The sequence below is a fragment of the Chiloscyllium punctatum genome, chromosome 22 (assembly GCF_047496795.1).
Source record: "Chiloscyllium punctatum isolate Juve2018m chromosome 22, sChiPun1.3, whole genome shotgun sequence".
NCBI classification, from domain to species: Eukaryota; Metazoa; Chordata; class Chondrichthyes; order Orectolobiformes; family Hemiscylliidae; genus Chiloscyllium; species Chiloscyllium punctatum.
The window spans coordinates 35,332,824-35,348,780 of NC_092760.1; the positions used below are offsets into that span (position 1 = coordinate 35,332,824).

Consider the following 15,957-nt stretch of genomic DNA (forward strand, 5'->3'; position numbering starts at 1 on the left):
AACAGGTCCTTCGGCCCAACAAGTCCACACCGACCCTCTGAAGAGTAACTCATCCAGACCCATTTCCCTCTGACTAATGCACCTAACATAGAGTCATAGAGATGTGCAGCATGGAAACAGACCCTTTGGTCCAACCCGTCCATGCCGACCAGATATCCCAACCCAATCTAGTCCCACCTGCCAGCACCCGGCCCATATCCCTCCAAACCCTTCCTCTTCATAGGCCCATCCAAATGCCTCTTAAATGTTGCACTTGTACCAGCCTCCACCACATCCTCTGGCAGCGCATTCTATACACGTACCACTCTCTGCGTGAAAAAGTTGCCCCTTAGGTCTCTTTTATATCTTTCCCCTCTCATCCTAAACCTATGTCCTCTAGTTCTGGACTCCCCGACCCCAGGGAAAAGACTTTGCCTATTTCTCCTATCCATGCCCCTCATAATTTTGTAAACCTCTATAAGGTCACCCATCAGCCTCCGACGCTCCAGGGAAAACAGCCCCAGCCTGTTCAGCTTCTCCCTGTAGCTCAGATCGTCTAACCATGGCAACATCCTTGTAAATCTTTTCTGAACCCTTTCAAGTTTCACAACATCTTTCCGATAGGAAGGAGACCAGAATTACACGCAATATTCCAACAGTGGCCTAACCGATGTCCTGTACAGCCGCAATGTGACCTCCCAACTCCTGTACTCAATACTCTGACCAATAAAGGAAAGCATACCAAACGTATTCATCACTATCCTATCTACCTGCGACTCCACTTTCAAGGAGCTATGAACCTGCAATCCAAAGTCTCTTTGTTCAGCAACACTCCCTAGGACCTTACCATTAAGTGTATAAGTCCTGCTAAGATTTGCTTTCCAAAAATGCAGCACCTCGCATTTATCTGAATTAAACTCCATCTGCCATTTCTCAGCCATCTGGTCAAGATCCTGTTGTAATCTGAGGTAACCCTCTTCGCTGTCTACTACACCTCTAATTTTGGTGTCATCTGCAAACTTACTAACTGTACCTCTTATGCTCGCATCCAAATCATTTATGTAAATGACAAAACGTAGAGGGCCCAGCACCGATCCTTGTGGCACTCCACTAGCCACAGGCCTCCAGTCTGAAAAACAACCCTCCACCACCACCCTCTGTCTTCTACCTTTGAGCCAGTTCTGTATCCAAATGGCTAGTTCTCCCTGTATTCCATGAGATCTAACTTGCGAATCAGTCTTCCATGGGGAACCTTGTCGAACGCCTTACAGAAGTCCATATAGATCACATCTACTGCTCTGCCATCATCAATCCTCTTTGTTACTTCATCAAAAAACTCAATCAAGTTTGTGAGACATGATTTCCCATGCACGAAGCCATGTTGACTATCCCAAATCAGTCCTTTCTAAATACATGTACATCCTGTCCCTCAGGATTCTCTCCAACAACTTGCCCACCACCGAGGTCAGGCTTACTGGTCTATAGTTCCCTGGCTTATCCTTATCACCCTTCTTAAACAGCTTGCCAACCTCCAGTCTTCCGGCACTTCACCTGTGACTATCGATGATACAAATATCTCAGCAAGAGGCCCAGCAATCACTTCTCTAGCTTCCCACAGAGTTCTAGGGTACACCTGATCAGGTCCTGGGGATTTATCCACCTTTACCCGTTTCAAGACATCCAGCACTTCCTCCTCTGTAATATGGATATTTTGCAAGATGTCACCATCTATTTCCCTACAGTCTATATCTTCCATATCCTTTTCCACAGTAAATACTGATGCAAAATATTCATTTAGTATCTCCCCTATTTTCTGTGGCTCCACACAAAGGCCGCCTTGCTGATCTTTGAGGGGCCCTATCCTCTCCCTAGTTATCCTTTTGTCCTTAATATATTTGTAAAAACCCTTTGGATTCTCCTCAATTCTATTTGCCAAAGCTATCTCATGTCCCCGTTTTGCCCTCCTGATTTCCCTCTTAAGTATACTCCTACTGCCTTTATACTCTTCTAAGGATTCACTCGATCTATCCTGTCTATTCCTGACATATGCTTCCTTTTTCTTAACCAAACCCTCAATTTCTTTAGTCATCCAGCATTCCCTATACCTACCAGCCTTCCCTTTCACCCTGACAGGAATATACTTTCTCTGGATTCTCGTTATCTCATTCTGAAGGCTTCCCATTTTCCAGCCGTCCCTTTACCTGCGACATCTGCCCCCAGTCAGCTTTTGAAAGTTTTTGCCTAATACCGTCAAAATTGGCCTTTCTCCAATTTAGAACTTCAACTTTTCGATCTGGTCTATCCTTTTCCATCAGTATTTTAAAACGAATAGAATTATGGTCGCTGGCCCCAAAGTGCTCCCCCACTGACACCTCAGTCACCTGCCCTGCCTTATTTCCCAAGAGTAGGTCAAGTTTTGCACCTTCACTAATTGATGCATCCACATACTGAATTAGAAAATTGTCTTGTCCACACTTAAGAAATTCCTCTCCATCTAAACCTTTAACACTATGGCAGTCCCAGTCGATGTTCGGAAAGTTAAAATCCCCGACCATAACGACCCTATTATTCTTACAGATAGCTGAGATCTCCTTACAAGTTTGTTTCTCAATTTCCCTCTGACTATTGGGGGTCTATAATACAATCCCAATAAGGTGATCATCCCTTTCGTATTTCACAGTTCCACCCAAATAATTTCCCTCTATGTATTTCCAGGAATATCCTCCCTAAGCACAGCTGGAATGCTATCTCTTATCAAAAATGCCACTCCCCATCCTCTTTTGCCTCCCTTTCTATCCTTCCTGTAGCATTTGTATCCTGGACCATTAAGCTGCCAGTCCTGCCCATCCCTGAGCCATGTTTCTGTAATTGCTACGATATCCCAGTCCCATGTTGCTAACCATGCCCTGAGTTCATCTGCCTTCCCTGTTAGGCCCCTTGCATTGAAATAAATGCAGCTTAATTGATTAGTCCTACCTTGTCCCTGCCTGCCCTGACTGTTTGACTCACGTCTGTTCTCAGCTGTACCCGTCTCAGATCAATCTTTTTCCTCACTATCTCCCTGCGTCCCACTATGGACAATTTAGCATGGCCAATTCACCTAACCTGCACATCTCTGGATTGTGGGAGAAAACCAGAACACCTGGAGAAAACCCATGCAGACAGGGGGAGAATGTGCAAACTCCACACAGTCACCTAAGGCTGGAATTGAACCTGGGTCCCTGATGCTGTGAGGTAGCAGTGCTAACTTGTTGGAACTCCTATGCTTTGATTGTCAATGGAGCAAATTCACAAGCAAACACAGCAGTTGGAAGTGCGGTGTGGGTTCGCCAGGATTTGGTAAGAGATATGGTTAGGTCCTTTGTTTCGATTGAAAGGTTACCTAGTTTCTTTACGAAGGCTGTCTTCCTGTATGATAAGTCCACCATTTCTCTAAAAGTGTTTGCTAACTGAAGTTTGACGTGGTCTTGCAACAAGTCCATCCTTTAACCAAAATCAGAACATCTCCAGTTTAAAGGCTTGCTGCAAAGCCTGCGTGAAGCAGTTGATTCCTTCATGAATTTCCCATTGAATTGGACAGATCTGCACCTTGGCCACACATTTACTTTTTGCCTGCTCTAAGTATTTTCTAACTCCTGGTCAAGGTCATCAAAAAACTGAACTTGATGTAAATCTGTAAGTTTCGGACGTTAGTATGACATACAAGCTAACCTTTGTGAAGCAGGAATATGCTGTGAAGTTCATAAATTATAGCAATGTCATTTGAGTCCTTAAATCTATTCAATGTTGTAAAACTGCAAAGGAGGATGGGGAAGCTTTTAGTTCCTGCAGCCGAATGACCGAAGGCAATGGTGTAGCGGTAATGACACTGGATGAGCAATCCAGAACCCCAAACTAATGTTCTAGTGATATCCATTTGAAGCTCACTATTGCTAGGTGATGAAATTTGAATTCAATAAAATCTGGAATGAAAAGTTCATCCACTCGTGACCACACAACATTTGTTGATTGTTGTAAAAATCCATTTTGTTCACTAATGTTCTTTAGTGAAGGAAATCTCATTCTTATCTGGTGTGGCCAATATGTAGAGCCACAGCAACTTTGCTGTTTCTTAACTGCCCTCTGAAGTGTCCTTAGGTCACTCAGTTTAGGAAATTAGGGATTAACAGTAAATATTTATTAAACCAACCATGCCAACATCACATGAATCACTAATAAAAGACACCATTGCACTACTTGATTTGAACTGAAGTGCAATAATATTGGATTCCAATATGGTTTTGTAGTAGGTACGATTTGACGTTAAGCTCCTTACTATTGAGAAAGGCCCCAGTAGTGTATTAAGCATGAGTTGGATTGAATTGCACTTAACTTGTTAAAAAAAAATTGTATTTATCTAGCACATTTTACAATCTTGGTATATTTGAAAGTACTTTATACCCGATGAAGAAATTCTATAGTGTAGTAACTTTCTAGAAGTAAGAAAATGCAGCTTGCAGTTTTTGTATAGCTCTTCATTAATCCAAAATACTGTGCTTTCCATGGAAGTGTAATGATAAGATCTGTATGGGTGCTGTTGTAAGTTAGAATAAAGATGATAGTCATAACCTAAGATCGGTATCCTAAGTTAAACCGTCCACCTTATGTCTTTGCGAAATTGCCTGAACAAATCCTGCAGGTTCCCTGTGAATAGGATCAAATAAAGTTAATGTTCCTTAGTTCTACCAAGATTATCTTTAGATTTGCATTAAATATAAAAAGAAAAGTGATAAGTAACTTGAAGTCTTCTGGTAGTATGCATGGCAGTCAAACAAATCTTTATCTTTTAGATCATTTATTATTGTAGTGACAACAGACTGATCTATACTTAGGATTTTCCTGAAGTGCCAATTTATTTCATTGACTTTGGATATTTGGGTTTACAGGTCAGTCTTGTTTATAAAGTGGTTGACTGGGTGTGGATATTTAAGGGACTGGGAGGAGGAAGGAAGTCCAAAAGGAATGAAATAGGTTGGGAAATTGAGGAAGAGAGTGGAACAGTCACTGATGTGGATAGAAAAGGTGAATTAGTTAACAGGGGGACCGGTAAAAGCTGAGGTGTAGAATAGTTAGGGCATCATGTGAGGAGAAATCTAACCAGTGTGCAGGGGAAGGAAGTTGAGTACTTGTTATGTTTGTGATGGGGTTAGAGTGGAAAAAGAGTAGGAGACTAAGTGTAACTCTTAACGGGAAACATTAGGTGGGTTGAGTTAGAATGAACAGCTTTCGGGAGGACTGGAATCCTGACTGGGGGAGAGGTTATAAGTTAGCTAAAGGAGAAGGGCAGCATGATTTGACTGATTCATTGTAGAGGGCAACTCTATTAGATTTAAAAAGAAAATGAGCAAGCACAAATACAGAAACAAAATATTGTGGACGTGGGAAATATGAAACATGAACAAAATTGCTGGAAAAATGTCACCGCATCTGTGGAGAGAAACAGGGTTGCTGTCTCAGTTTAATGACCATTCCACCAGACCTTAAGGAGCAAGCCTGTAAATAGAGACTCTTTTGTTTCCTTGGTGAATCCCATTATAGTAATGAGCTAAGTGGCCAGGTAATCTGGGCATGGCGGGTTAACTGGCCTCTTTGTGTTGTAAATGATTTATTATCAATTATCTCCATGATGCCATTTGTGGAATAAATGTTGGCTAGGACAGCTGCAGAACTCCCTTGGTAAGAGGGTTGATGGGTCTTTGTTTAACATCCCATCAGAGTTCAGATAGGAAATGTCAGTGTTAAATATTAATATAGGAATACCACGAAACTGTGGCAGCAGGAAGAAGTTTTTTTTAACCAAGGATTATGCATACACAAGTTTTTCAAAACTTACTCAGTGCCAACAATTTGTATTAACTATCCCTTTTGACCTTGTGGTCTCTGATGCTGAACGTTCTGTACTCAGCAAAAATCTCAGTTTTATCCCTAATGAATTTTGGGCACAACATGACATTGAACTCCCCTTCTGTCACCTTTGCCTCTGAGCCCACTTGTCTGGACAAGAGTCGTCTCCTTTTACCACAGACTCCTTCACCCGCCTCCAACGCGCTCTCTCCATCTTGACCCCTGCCTCTTGCCTTTTAACTGCACTTAACCTGTTCATTGAGAACTGTCAATGTGACATTAGTCACCTCAATTTCTGTGCCCCATCCTTACCCATTCAACTTATCTCCCTCGGAATTGACTGCACTCTGTGCTGTCATATCCAACTCTGACTTTGTAAGTATGCCTGCCTGCCAATAAGGGTGATGATGTTGTCTGGCATATTGACGTACAGCGGCTGAGCACCAGCTCTCAAGATATCTCCTCCTATCACCTTTGGACAATGACCCTCCCATGAAATGTCAGGTCATTGTGTCCACGATGGTCACTAACCTTATTTCAGTGGATGACCCCCCCCCAACCCCTGCCAAAAAATCTGCCTCCAAGCTCATCGTCTCCCAACCCTGCACAGCTCGCTCCTGGCTCCTTCCCAAAATTTACAAACATAACTGCCTAGGCAGGCCTCTTATTGTTCCTGCCTGCTCCCGCCCCACAGAAGTCATTTCTTCCCACCTTGACTATTCCCTCTCCACTTACATCCACAATTCTTCTGATGTTTTATGTCAGTTTCAGAGTTTCCAGTTTGTGGGCTCCAGCCATGGCTGTGCATTCCCCACCAGGATGGTCCCTGGTTTCTCTGCTTCTTCTTGGGAAAAAAAGCCTGAATTGTCCTCAACTACCACTCTCTTCTGCCTGGTTGAGCTTGTCCTTATCATAAAGAATTTTTCTTTTAACTTTCATCATTTGCTTCAGGTCAGAGGGGTGGCCATGGTACCCACAGGGGCTCCAGTTATGTCTCTCTTTGTACACTACGTGGAACATTCCTTGTTCCAGTCCTATTCCGGCCCCCAACTATACCTCCTTCTAAGGTGTATCAATCACATCATTGGTGCTACCTCCCTTCCTCATCTGAAATTGACAATGTTTATCAATTTTGCTTCCACTTTTCACTCCATTCTCACCTTCCCCTCATCCATTCTGACTCACACCTTCCCTTCTTCCACTTCTGTTTTCATTTCTGGGGATAGGCTGGCCACCAATTTCCACGACAAACCAACTGACTCTCCCACAGTTATATGAACTATACATCCTCACTATACATTCCTGATGAAGGGCTCCAGTCCAAAACATTGATTTTTGTGTGGTGTCTATTCATCCGTTGTCATAGTCTCTGCTTGATCTCGCCAATGTACCATGCCTCAGGGCATCATTGCCTGCAGTGTATGAGATGGATAGCGTTAGCTGAGTCACATGAGTACCTGCCACGTACATGGTGGGAGGTGTCCCCACAGGTAATGGTGGTATCCGTGTCGACACTCTGACACATCTTGCAGCATCTAACGTGACAAGGTTGTATGGAGTTATCCTGAAAGCCAGGTGCGAACAATGATCTGTTTGAGGTTTGGTTGTTTAAAGGTGAGAAGTGGAGGAGTGGGGAAGGTCTTGGTGAGGTGCTCATCCTCATTGATAATGTATTGCAGGCTGCGAAGAACATGGCGTAGTTTATTGCCTCTTGGGAAATACTGGACAACGAAGGGCACCCTGTCCTGTATCTGTCTCCTCAGGAGCTCATTATGGTTTCTCGCTGTGGTACGTCAGAACTAGCGGTCGATGAGTTGAGCATCGTACCCCGTTTTTATGAGGGAAACCTTGAGTACTCTCAAATGCCTGTCACGTTCCTCATCCTTGTATTCCTCCCTATATTGTATTCACTGTTAACAATGTGGTCTCCTCTACATTGGGGAAATGAAGTATAGACTGGGTGACCACTTTGCAGAATATCTTTGTTTTGTCAACTAAAAAGACCCCGAGCTTCCAGTTGCCTGCCACTTCAACGCACCCCACCCTGTTCCCTGGCCCACATCTCTGTTTCAGGCTTGCTGCCATGCTCTAGTGAAGCTTAGCACAAGCTGGCAAAACAGCACCTTGTTTTCCGCCTGGGAATCCTGCAGCCTTCTGGACTTAACATCAAGTTGAACAATTTTAGGGCTTTCCCAATGCTTTTCCCCCATCCTCGCACACCAGATCGTATCATCAGGTGGGCTGCTAGCGCACACAACCCATTGTCAGCCACTAATTGTCCCCATTAACAGCCATTCATTCCCCCAAACTGATATTTAACCATTCTTTTGTCTGTCCCACTGGGTTTCTCTCTATTAGGCTCTATTTCCATGTATCTTTTACACCCCTCCCCCCGCCAACCTCATCTTCTGTATGAAAAAAATTCCTTTTCTTAGCTTCCATCTGTTCTGAAAAAGGATCACTGAACCTGAAACATTAACTCTCTCCACAGATGTTCCCAGACCTGCTGAGATTTTCCAGCAATTTCTGTTTTTCTTCAATATTATATGCATAATTATATTTCATTATTTATTTCCCCACAGCTATCCATTATATCAACTTGGAAACCCTCAGCTTCGGGTATTTCGAACCAACTTTTTTATGACCCTTGTAAGGCCTGGAAGCGAGCAGCCAGAGAATACAGTCCAGTTCCGGATTCCTATGGAGTAAGTGGATGCAGTTGGAAATGTGCTCAGCAAAATGGAGTGGGTCGATGCGCACAGTCCTGTTTTAAAGGCATCAATATTCAATATTGTTTTCTAGGGCACTCAGCTCCTGAATTGAGAGGGTGAACTGCTCCTGAACCTTAACCAGCTCTGCTGTGGTGTCTACAAAATGTGACACTGGTTCATGGCAGCTGCTCTGATTTACTGAGATTGCAAAGTTTATTTCACCTGGACCTTTGGCAAAATCCCGTGCAAACTGTGTAAGAGCATTTATGTCTTGATTAAAATATGTGCATTTGCAGACATTTTGTTTAAAATGTACTCAGATTATTGCCAAACAGTTCTGATTTCGGCCACTAGAGGTCCTGTGTGAGCCATTAAGGTATTAAAGATGTTTCTGAATGTGGAAAGTACCAGCTTCAGTTAATGGGAGTGTGGAAGATCGAGAGTATAAGCATTAGCAAAAACACAAAAATCTATTGAGCTGCTCCTTTGCTGTGACTAATTTGCTATTGCTAGTCAAAGGTATGAACTTCTGTTTTGACGTTTAATAATTGTTAGCCTCTGATTCTGAGGTGTGGAATAGCATTTGCTCATTTCTTTTTTCACACATTGACTTTTTTTAACGTCTTCTATCTCTAACCTGTGTTTTACAGGATGACAAAACTTGATGTGAAGAATTACCTGCAGAGCATCTATAGTGTCCCAGTGGCCGCAGTGAGGACCAGAATTCAATACTGTAAGTAACTGGCAATGCTCGTGAAAAGTATGGCCCCCAGACTGTTACAGTGAACCCTGCTTTAGCATTGACCACAAGTCATGATGAGTGATTAATATTGTCGTGTGCCTTGTCTCTCTAGATGTGTGAGCTAATGTTTGAAGCAAAGTGCTTTGTAGAGATGGAACATTACAACTTTTTCCAATCTACTCTATATCCTCACTCACTAAATTCTTTTTCAGTTGGAGACACAGAATTGCAAAGCTGTTATGATGCAGAAGGTGGCCAGTCAGCATGTTGTGTCTGCACTGGCTTTCTGAATGAGCATTCAGACGTAGTTCCATTTCTGTCATTTTCCCATATCCCTGAATGTCATTTCTATTTCAGTCATTATCTGATTCCTTCTTGAATGCCTCAGTTGAAACTGTCCCGACCACACTGCCAGCTAGACCTTTGCAGACCCTAAATACTCCATGAAGAAGTTTTTTCTCACATCACATTTGCTTCTTTTGCAAACTGCCTTATATATGTTGCTCTCTCATTCTCAATCTCTTTATAAGAGAGAAGATTTCTCCCTATCAACTCTGTCCAATCCCCTTCATGATTTTGGAACCTTCTCTCGGCCTTTTTCTCTCCATTGAAAACAGTCCCAGCTTCTCCAATCTGTCTTCATAACTCATTTGTCATCCTTGGAATCATTCTTGCAAGTCTCTTCTGAAGTCTGTCAAATATATTCACGTCCTTCCTAAAGTGTTGTACCCAGAATTGTGCACAATACTCCACTTGAGGTTAAACTAGTGTATTTGACAAGTTCAGCATATCCTCCTTGCTTCTGTACTCTATGTCCCTGTTAATGAAGCCAATGATATTCTATGCTTCAGTAACTGCTGTACCTGTCCAGACTTGTGCACAGCTGCACCCAGGTCTTTCAGGTCCTGCGCATCCTTTAGGATAGCACTCTTTATTTTATGCTGTTTCCTTGTACCAAAATATGTCACTTCACATGTCTTTGATTGAATTTCATCTGTCCCCTATCTGCCCAGTCCTTCAACTTATTAAAATCCTTTTTTAATTCTTATATTCCTTAGCACACCAAGATCTAGGTTACTCATACATCTCAGAAAAAGCAAGTGTGCAAAGCTGACCTGGGGAACTTTACTGCCAACCCTCCTCCAGCCCAAATGTACTGATTTAATTTGTGATGTGGAGGTGCCGATGTTGGATTGGGAAGGGCAAGGTCAGAAGTCAAACAACACCTGGTTATAGTCCAACAGGTTTATTTGAAATTGCAAGCTTTTGGAGTGTTGTCCCTCTGAAGGGGCAACATTCTGAATGCTTGTGATTTTAAACATATCTGTTGAACTGTATCCTGGTGTCATCTGACTTGTGACCTGGATTTAATTTACTCTTTGTTTCCTATTTGTCAATCAACCAATTTTGTATTTATGTTGCTGCTTTCCCATTTTCTCAAGGTATTCTGTGTGAGCACTTTGGGCATCAGAATTGAGAACTAATCCTTTTTTTTAACAATCTGCTAACTGAAGTGGGCTGTACAAATCAATTTTAGCTTGTCTACTGATATGGTCAGTTGACTTAGAATCATAGAGATTACAGCATGGAAACAGACCCTTCGGTCCAACCCATCCATGCCGACCAGATATCCCAACCCAATCTAGTCCCACCTGCCAGCACCCAGCCCATATCCCTCCGAACCCTTCCTATTCATATACCAATCCAAATGCCTTTTAAATGTTGCAGTTGTACCAGCCTCCACCACTTCCTCTGGCAGCTCATTCCATACACATTCTGAAGGGTCTGCATGAAAAAGTTGCCCCATAGGTCTCTCTTATATCTTTCCCTTCTCACCCTAAACCTATGCCCTCTAGTTCTGGACTCCCCGACCCCAAGGCAAAGACTTTGCCTATTTATCCTATCCATGCCCCTCATGATTTTGTAAAGCTGTATAAGGTCACCCCTCAGCCTCCGACGCTCCAGGGAAAACAGCCCCAGTCTGTTCAGCCTCTCTCTATAGCTCAAATTCTCCAACCCTGGCAACAACCTTGTAAATCTTTTCGGAACCCTTTTCAAGTTTCACAACATCATTCCGATAGTGGCCTAACCAATGTCCTGTTCAGCCGCAACATGACCTCCCAACTCCGGTACTCAATACTCTGACCAATAAAGGAAAGCATATCAAACGCCTTCTTCACTATCCTATCTACCTGCAACTCCACTTTCAAGGAGCTATGAACCTGCATTCCAAGGTCTCTTTGTTCAGCAACACTCCCTAGGACCTTACCATTAAGTGTATAAGTCCTGCTAAGATTTGCTTTCCCAAAATGCAGTACCTCGCGTTTATCTGAATTAAACTCCATCTGCCATTTCTCAGCCTATTGGCCCATCTGGTCAAGATTCTGTTGTAATCTGAGGTAACCTTCTTCGCTGTCTGATACCCCTCCAATTTTGGTGTCATCTGCCAACTTACTAACTGTACCTCTTATGCTCACATCCAAATCATTTATGTAAATGACAAAAAGTAGTGGACCCTGCACCGATCCTTAGAGAACTCCACTAGTCACAGGCCTCCAGTCTGAAAAATAACCCTCCACCACCACCCTCTGTCTTCTACCTTTTGAGCCAGTTCTGTGTCCAAATGGCTAGGTCTCCCCGTATTCTGTGAGATTTAACCTTGCTAACCAGAGTTTGGGGTTGAATCGGGCTCCTTCCTACTTTGTATTGCAAAGGAATGGAGTGTGGCAGGAAGAGTGGACAGGGATATTCTAGAGGTTGGTCATATTAAGGTGTAGAATGTCAGAATGCTCAAGCAGTCTGTTGATTGGAGAGAGATACCTTGAGTTTAAAAGGGAAACAGGACAAACAGCTTTTGATCATTCAACTGTCTGGTGATGCTAGACAGGTTTATATTGAAACCTGGGAAGCCTGTCTGGAAGAACAGATGGCTAAGTGATAGTGGCAAAATAGTGAACACAAACCTACATGTTTTGTGAGCCAAGGACAAAGGCAATGTGTTCGGTTAATGTCTTGTTGGGAAGCAATCTGAATAGCACTATTAACTTCTCTTCAAATATACTGTACTGGGCTGCAACCACTTAATGTATATTCTCATGATCACTCAAAATTACTGTTTAGGTACTAACAAGAAGAGAAACCATAAGAATCAAAGGGTGAAGCGTCCTGATTATAAAGTTGCATATGTTCAGTTGGTAAGTGAAGGCCAATTCTTTTCTATCTTTCTTGCCACAGTTCTCAAAGATTGTTCGTGATTAGAATTTCTTCAGCTCTTATCCTAAACTACAATGCCCAATGGTTAAGTTAGCTATGTAGAGATTAAATATTTTGTTACTTGGTGCCCCCCAAAAAAGTATTTTTCCTTAGAAGCAAGTAAATAATTTCCTGGAATTCAATCCTTTACAAAATGTGCATAAATCGTTAAATAAAATTCTATTGCCATACGTAACGTTCTTCACTTTAGTAAAACATTTTCTTGACCATTTAGCAAATGCAGAAAATGGTGGAGAAGCACAGCAGGTCTGGCTGCATCTGTGAAGGGAGAAACAGTTCATGTTTTGAGTCCTCTTCAGAAATCTTATTTATCATCCAAGCAGCTACATTTGTAGTTTTATTATCTGAGGCTATACCTTCTACTGTGCAAGCATTATTTGCAGTAGGAATTCTGGGAAGTGCTTGGAATTCAATACATTTTAGGATACTTTTATTTTAAAATGCTTAACTGAATCTGGGTCAACTCCATATTTGTCTTTTTTAATGAATTTAGATTTTGCTAACACTTGCTGGAGATGAGGCGTCAGTGTGCTTTTTTTTGAGTGTAAGTGCAAACATAAAGTATAAGCAGTCATTCATTTACAACTAATGGCAAGGAATAATATCAGCAGACTCCAGTCTAGCCTTGATAATTGAGTGTGACTCGGATGTCTACAGTTGAGGAAGAGAATAATCTTCTTGAATGCCATTGTGGTGTGCAGCTGTGCCAGGTAATATCTCAGAAGCGCTGACCTTTGCAGTATGTTCCAAAGAACAATTTCATAAGATTTTGGTTACTTGTTCATCACTCATCACTGTTTGATAGTAATTGACAAAGTAGATCTGGTTAATGAGTGGACACTTGGCAGATGAAATTTAATCCAGAGAAGTACTTAGGGAGGATATTCCCAGGAGAATATCCAGTGAAGTTATATGGGTAAAATTGAGAAATATAAAAGGGATAATCGCCTTTGTTGGGATTGTACTATATGTCATAGTCAGGGTTGTAATGGTAGGGGATTTTAACTTTCCAAACATAGACTGGGACTGCCATAGTGTTCATGGCTTGGATGGAGAGGAATTTATTAAGTGTGTACAACAACATTGTCTGATTCAGTATGTGAACGTACCTACCAGAGACGGTGCAAAACTTGAACTTCTCTTGGGAAATAAGGCAGGGTAGATGACTGAGGTGTCACCTCAGGACCTTGGGGTCAGTGATTGTAATTTCATTAGTTTTAAAATAGTGATGGAAAAGGCTAGACCGGATCTAAAAGTTTAAGGTCCAAATTGAGTAAGATCGAGAGTAAGATCAGGCAAGAACTTTCAAAGTTGATTGGGAAAGGCTAGTCACAGGTAAAGGGATGGTTGGAAAATGGGAGGCCTTTAAAAATGAGTTAATGAGAGTTCAGAGACAGTATGTTCCTGTTAGTGTCAAGGGCAAGGCTGATATGCCTAAAGAAATTAAGACTCTGGTCAAGGGTTTAAAAAAAGGCATAAACCAGGATCGAGTGAATCCCTCGAGGAGTAGAAGGGCAGTCAGAGTATATTTGAGGGAAGCAAGGAGGACAAAAAGAGGACATGAGATATTTTTGACAAATAAGGTTAAGGAGAATCCAAAGGAATGTATTAATAGAAAAAGAGTAACCACGGAGAAAAAGAGAATAGGGCCCTTTAAAGATCAGCATGGCCATCTATTTGTGGAACCAGAGGAGATGGGTGACATACTAAATGAATATTTCACGTCAGTATTTACTGTGGATAAGGACACGGAAGATAGAGAACTTGGCGAAATAAGTAGTGATATGTTGAAAGTGTTCATACTACAGATGAGGTCCTGGAAGTCTTAAAACACATAAAGTTGGATAAATCCCTGGGACCTGATTTAGGTCTATCCCAGAACTTTATAAGAAGCTAGGAAAGTGATTACCGGGCCCCTTCCCGAGAAATTTGTATCATCAATAGCCACAGGTGAGGTGCTGGAAGACTGGAGGCTGGCTAATGAGCCATTGATTAAGAAAAAGCCAGGGAACTATAGTGAACTTGCCATCAATGGTGGGTAAGTTGTTGGAAGGGATTCTGAGAGGCAGGATTTGCAGGTATTTGGAATTAGTTAGGGACAGTCAATATGGCTTTGAGTGTGGAAAATTGAGTCTCTCACTAACTTGCTTGAAGAGGTGACCAAAAAGATTGAAGGCAGAGCATTGGATGTTCTCCATATGGATTTCAGTCAGGTGTTTGACAAATTTCTGAGTGGTAGTCTGATTAGCAAGGTTCGATCGCATGGAATCCAGAGGGAGCTAGCCAATTGGATACAAAATTGGTTTCAGGTAGGAGACAGGGTGGTGGTGGAGGGTTACTTTTCAGATGGGTGGCCTGTGACCAGCAGTGTGCTGCAAGGCTTGGTGCTTAGTCAACTGCTTTTCATCATCTGTATAAATGATTTTGGATGTGAAGATAAGAGGTATGATTTGTAAGTTTGCAGATGATACCAAAGTTGCTGGTGTTGTCAACAGTGAAGGAGGTTATTTTGGAGTATAGTAGGACCTTGAGCAAATGGGCCAGTGGGCCAAGGACTGGCAGATGGAATTTATTTTAGATAAATGTGAGGTGTTGCAATTTGATAAGGCAAGTCAGGACTTGTATAGTTAATGGGTTGTTGCCAAACAAAATCTCGGAGTGCATATGCATTGTCCCTTAAAAACACAGGTAGACAGGGTGATAAAGAAAGTGTTTGCCATGCTTGCCTTCATTGCACTGACTAATGAGTATAGGAGTTGGGATCTATGTTGTGGCTGTACAGGACACTGGTTAGGCCACTTTTGGAATACTGTGTTCAATTCTGGCCACCCTGCTATGGGAAAGATGTGAAACTTGAAAGGGTTCAGTAAATATTGACAAAGATGTTGGAGGGATTGGAGGGTTTGTGAAGTAGGGAGAGACTGAATAGGCTGGGGCTTTTTTCCCTGGAGTGCCTGAGACTGAGGGATTACCTTCTGGAAGCTTTTTAAAATCATGAGGGGCATTGGTAGGGTGAATACCAAAGGTCTTTTCCCCAGGGTAGGGGAGTCCAGAACTAGATAGCATAGGTTTAGGGTGAGAGGTGAAAGATTTAAAAGGGACCTGGGAGGCGGTTGGGGGTGTGGGGGGGCAACTTCTTCACATAGAGGGTGGTGCTTGTGTGAAATGAGCTGCCAGAGGTGCTGGTGGAGTTGGGTACATTTACAAAATTTCAAAGGCTTCTGGATGGGTATATGAATAGGATGTGTTATTGGGAAATGGGCCAAATGCTGGCAAATGGGACTAGTTCAGTTTTGGATATCTAGTTAGTGCGGATGTGTCGGACTGAGTGCTGTATAACTTTATGAAGCTGAGAGGTGTAGGAAATAT

At 42.4% G+C, this 15,957-nt stretch overlaps 1 protein-coding gene across 4 annotated transcripts in view; it reads left to right on the forward strand.

Annotated features, from left to right (window-relative positions):
- Window positions 1-15,957, forward strand: part of mrpl23 (mitochondrial ribosomal protein L23) — a 94,334-nt gene that overhangs the window by 6,938 nt on the left and 71,439 nt on the right. For all 4 annotated transcript variants that reach the window (XM_072592012.1, XM_072592008.1, XM_072592011.1 and 1 more), the window contains exons 2-4: window positions 8,445-8,567; window positions 9,224-9,306; window positions 12,436-12,509. In XM_072592012.1, coding sequence (XP_072448113.1) covers window positions 8,445-8,567; window positions 9,224-9,306; window positions 12,436-12,509 — 280 coding nt within the window. The remainder of the gene's footprint in view (window positions 1-8,444; window positions 8,568-9,223; window positions 9,307-12,435; window positions 12,510-15,957) is intronic.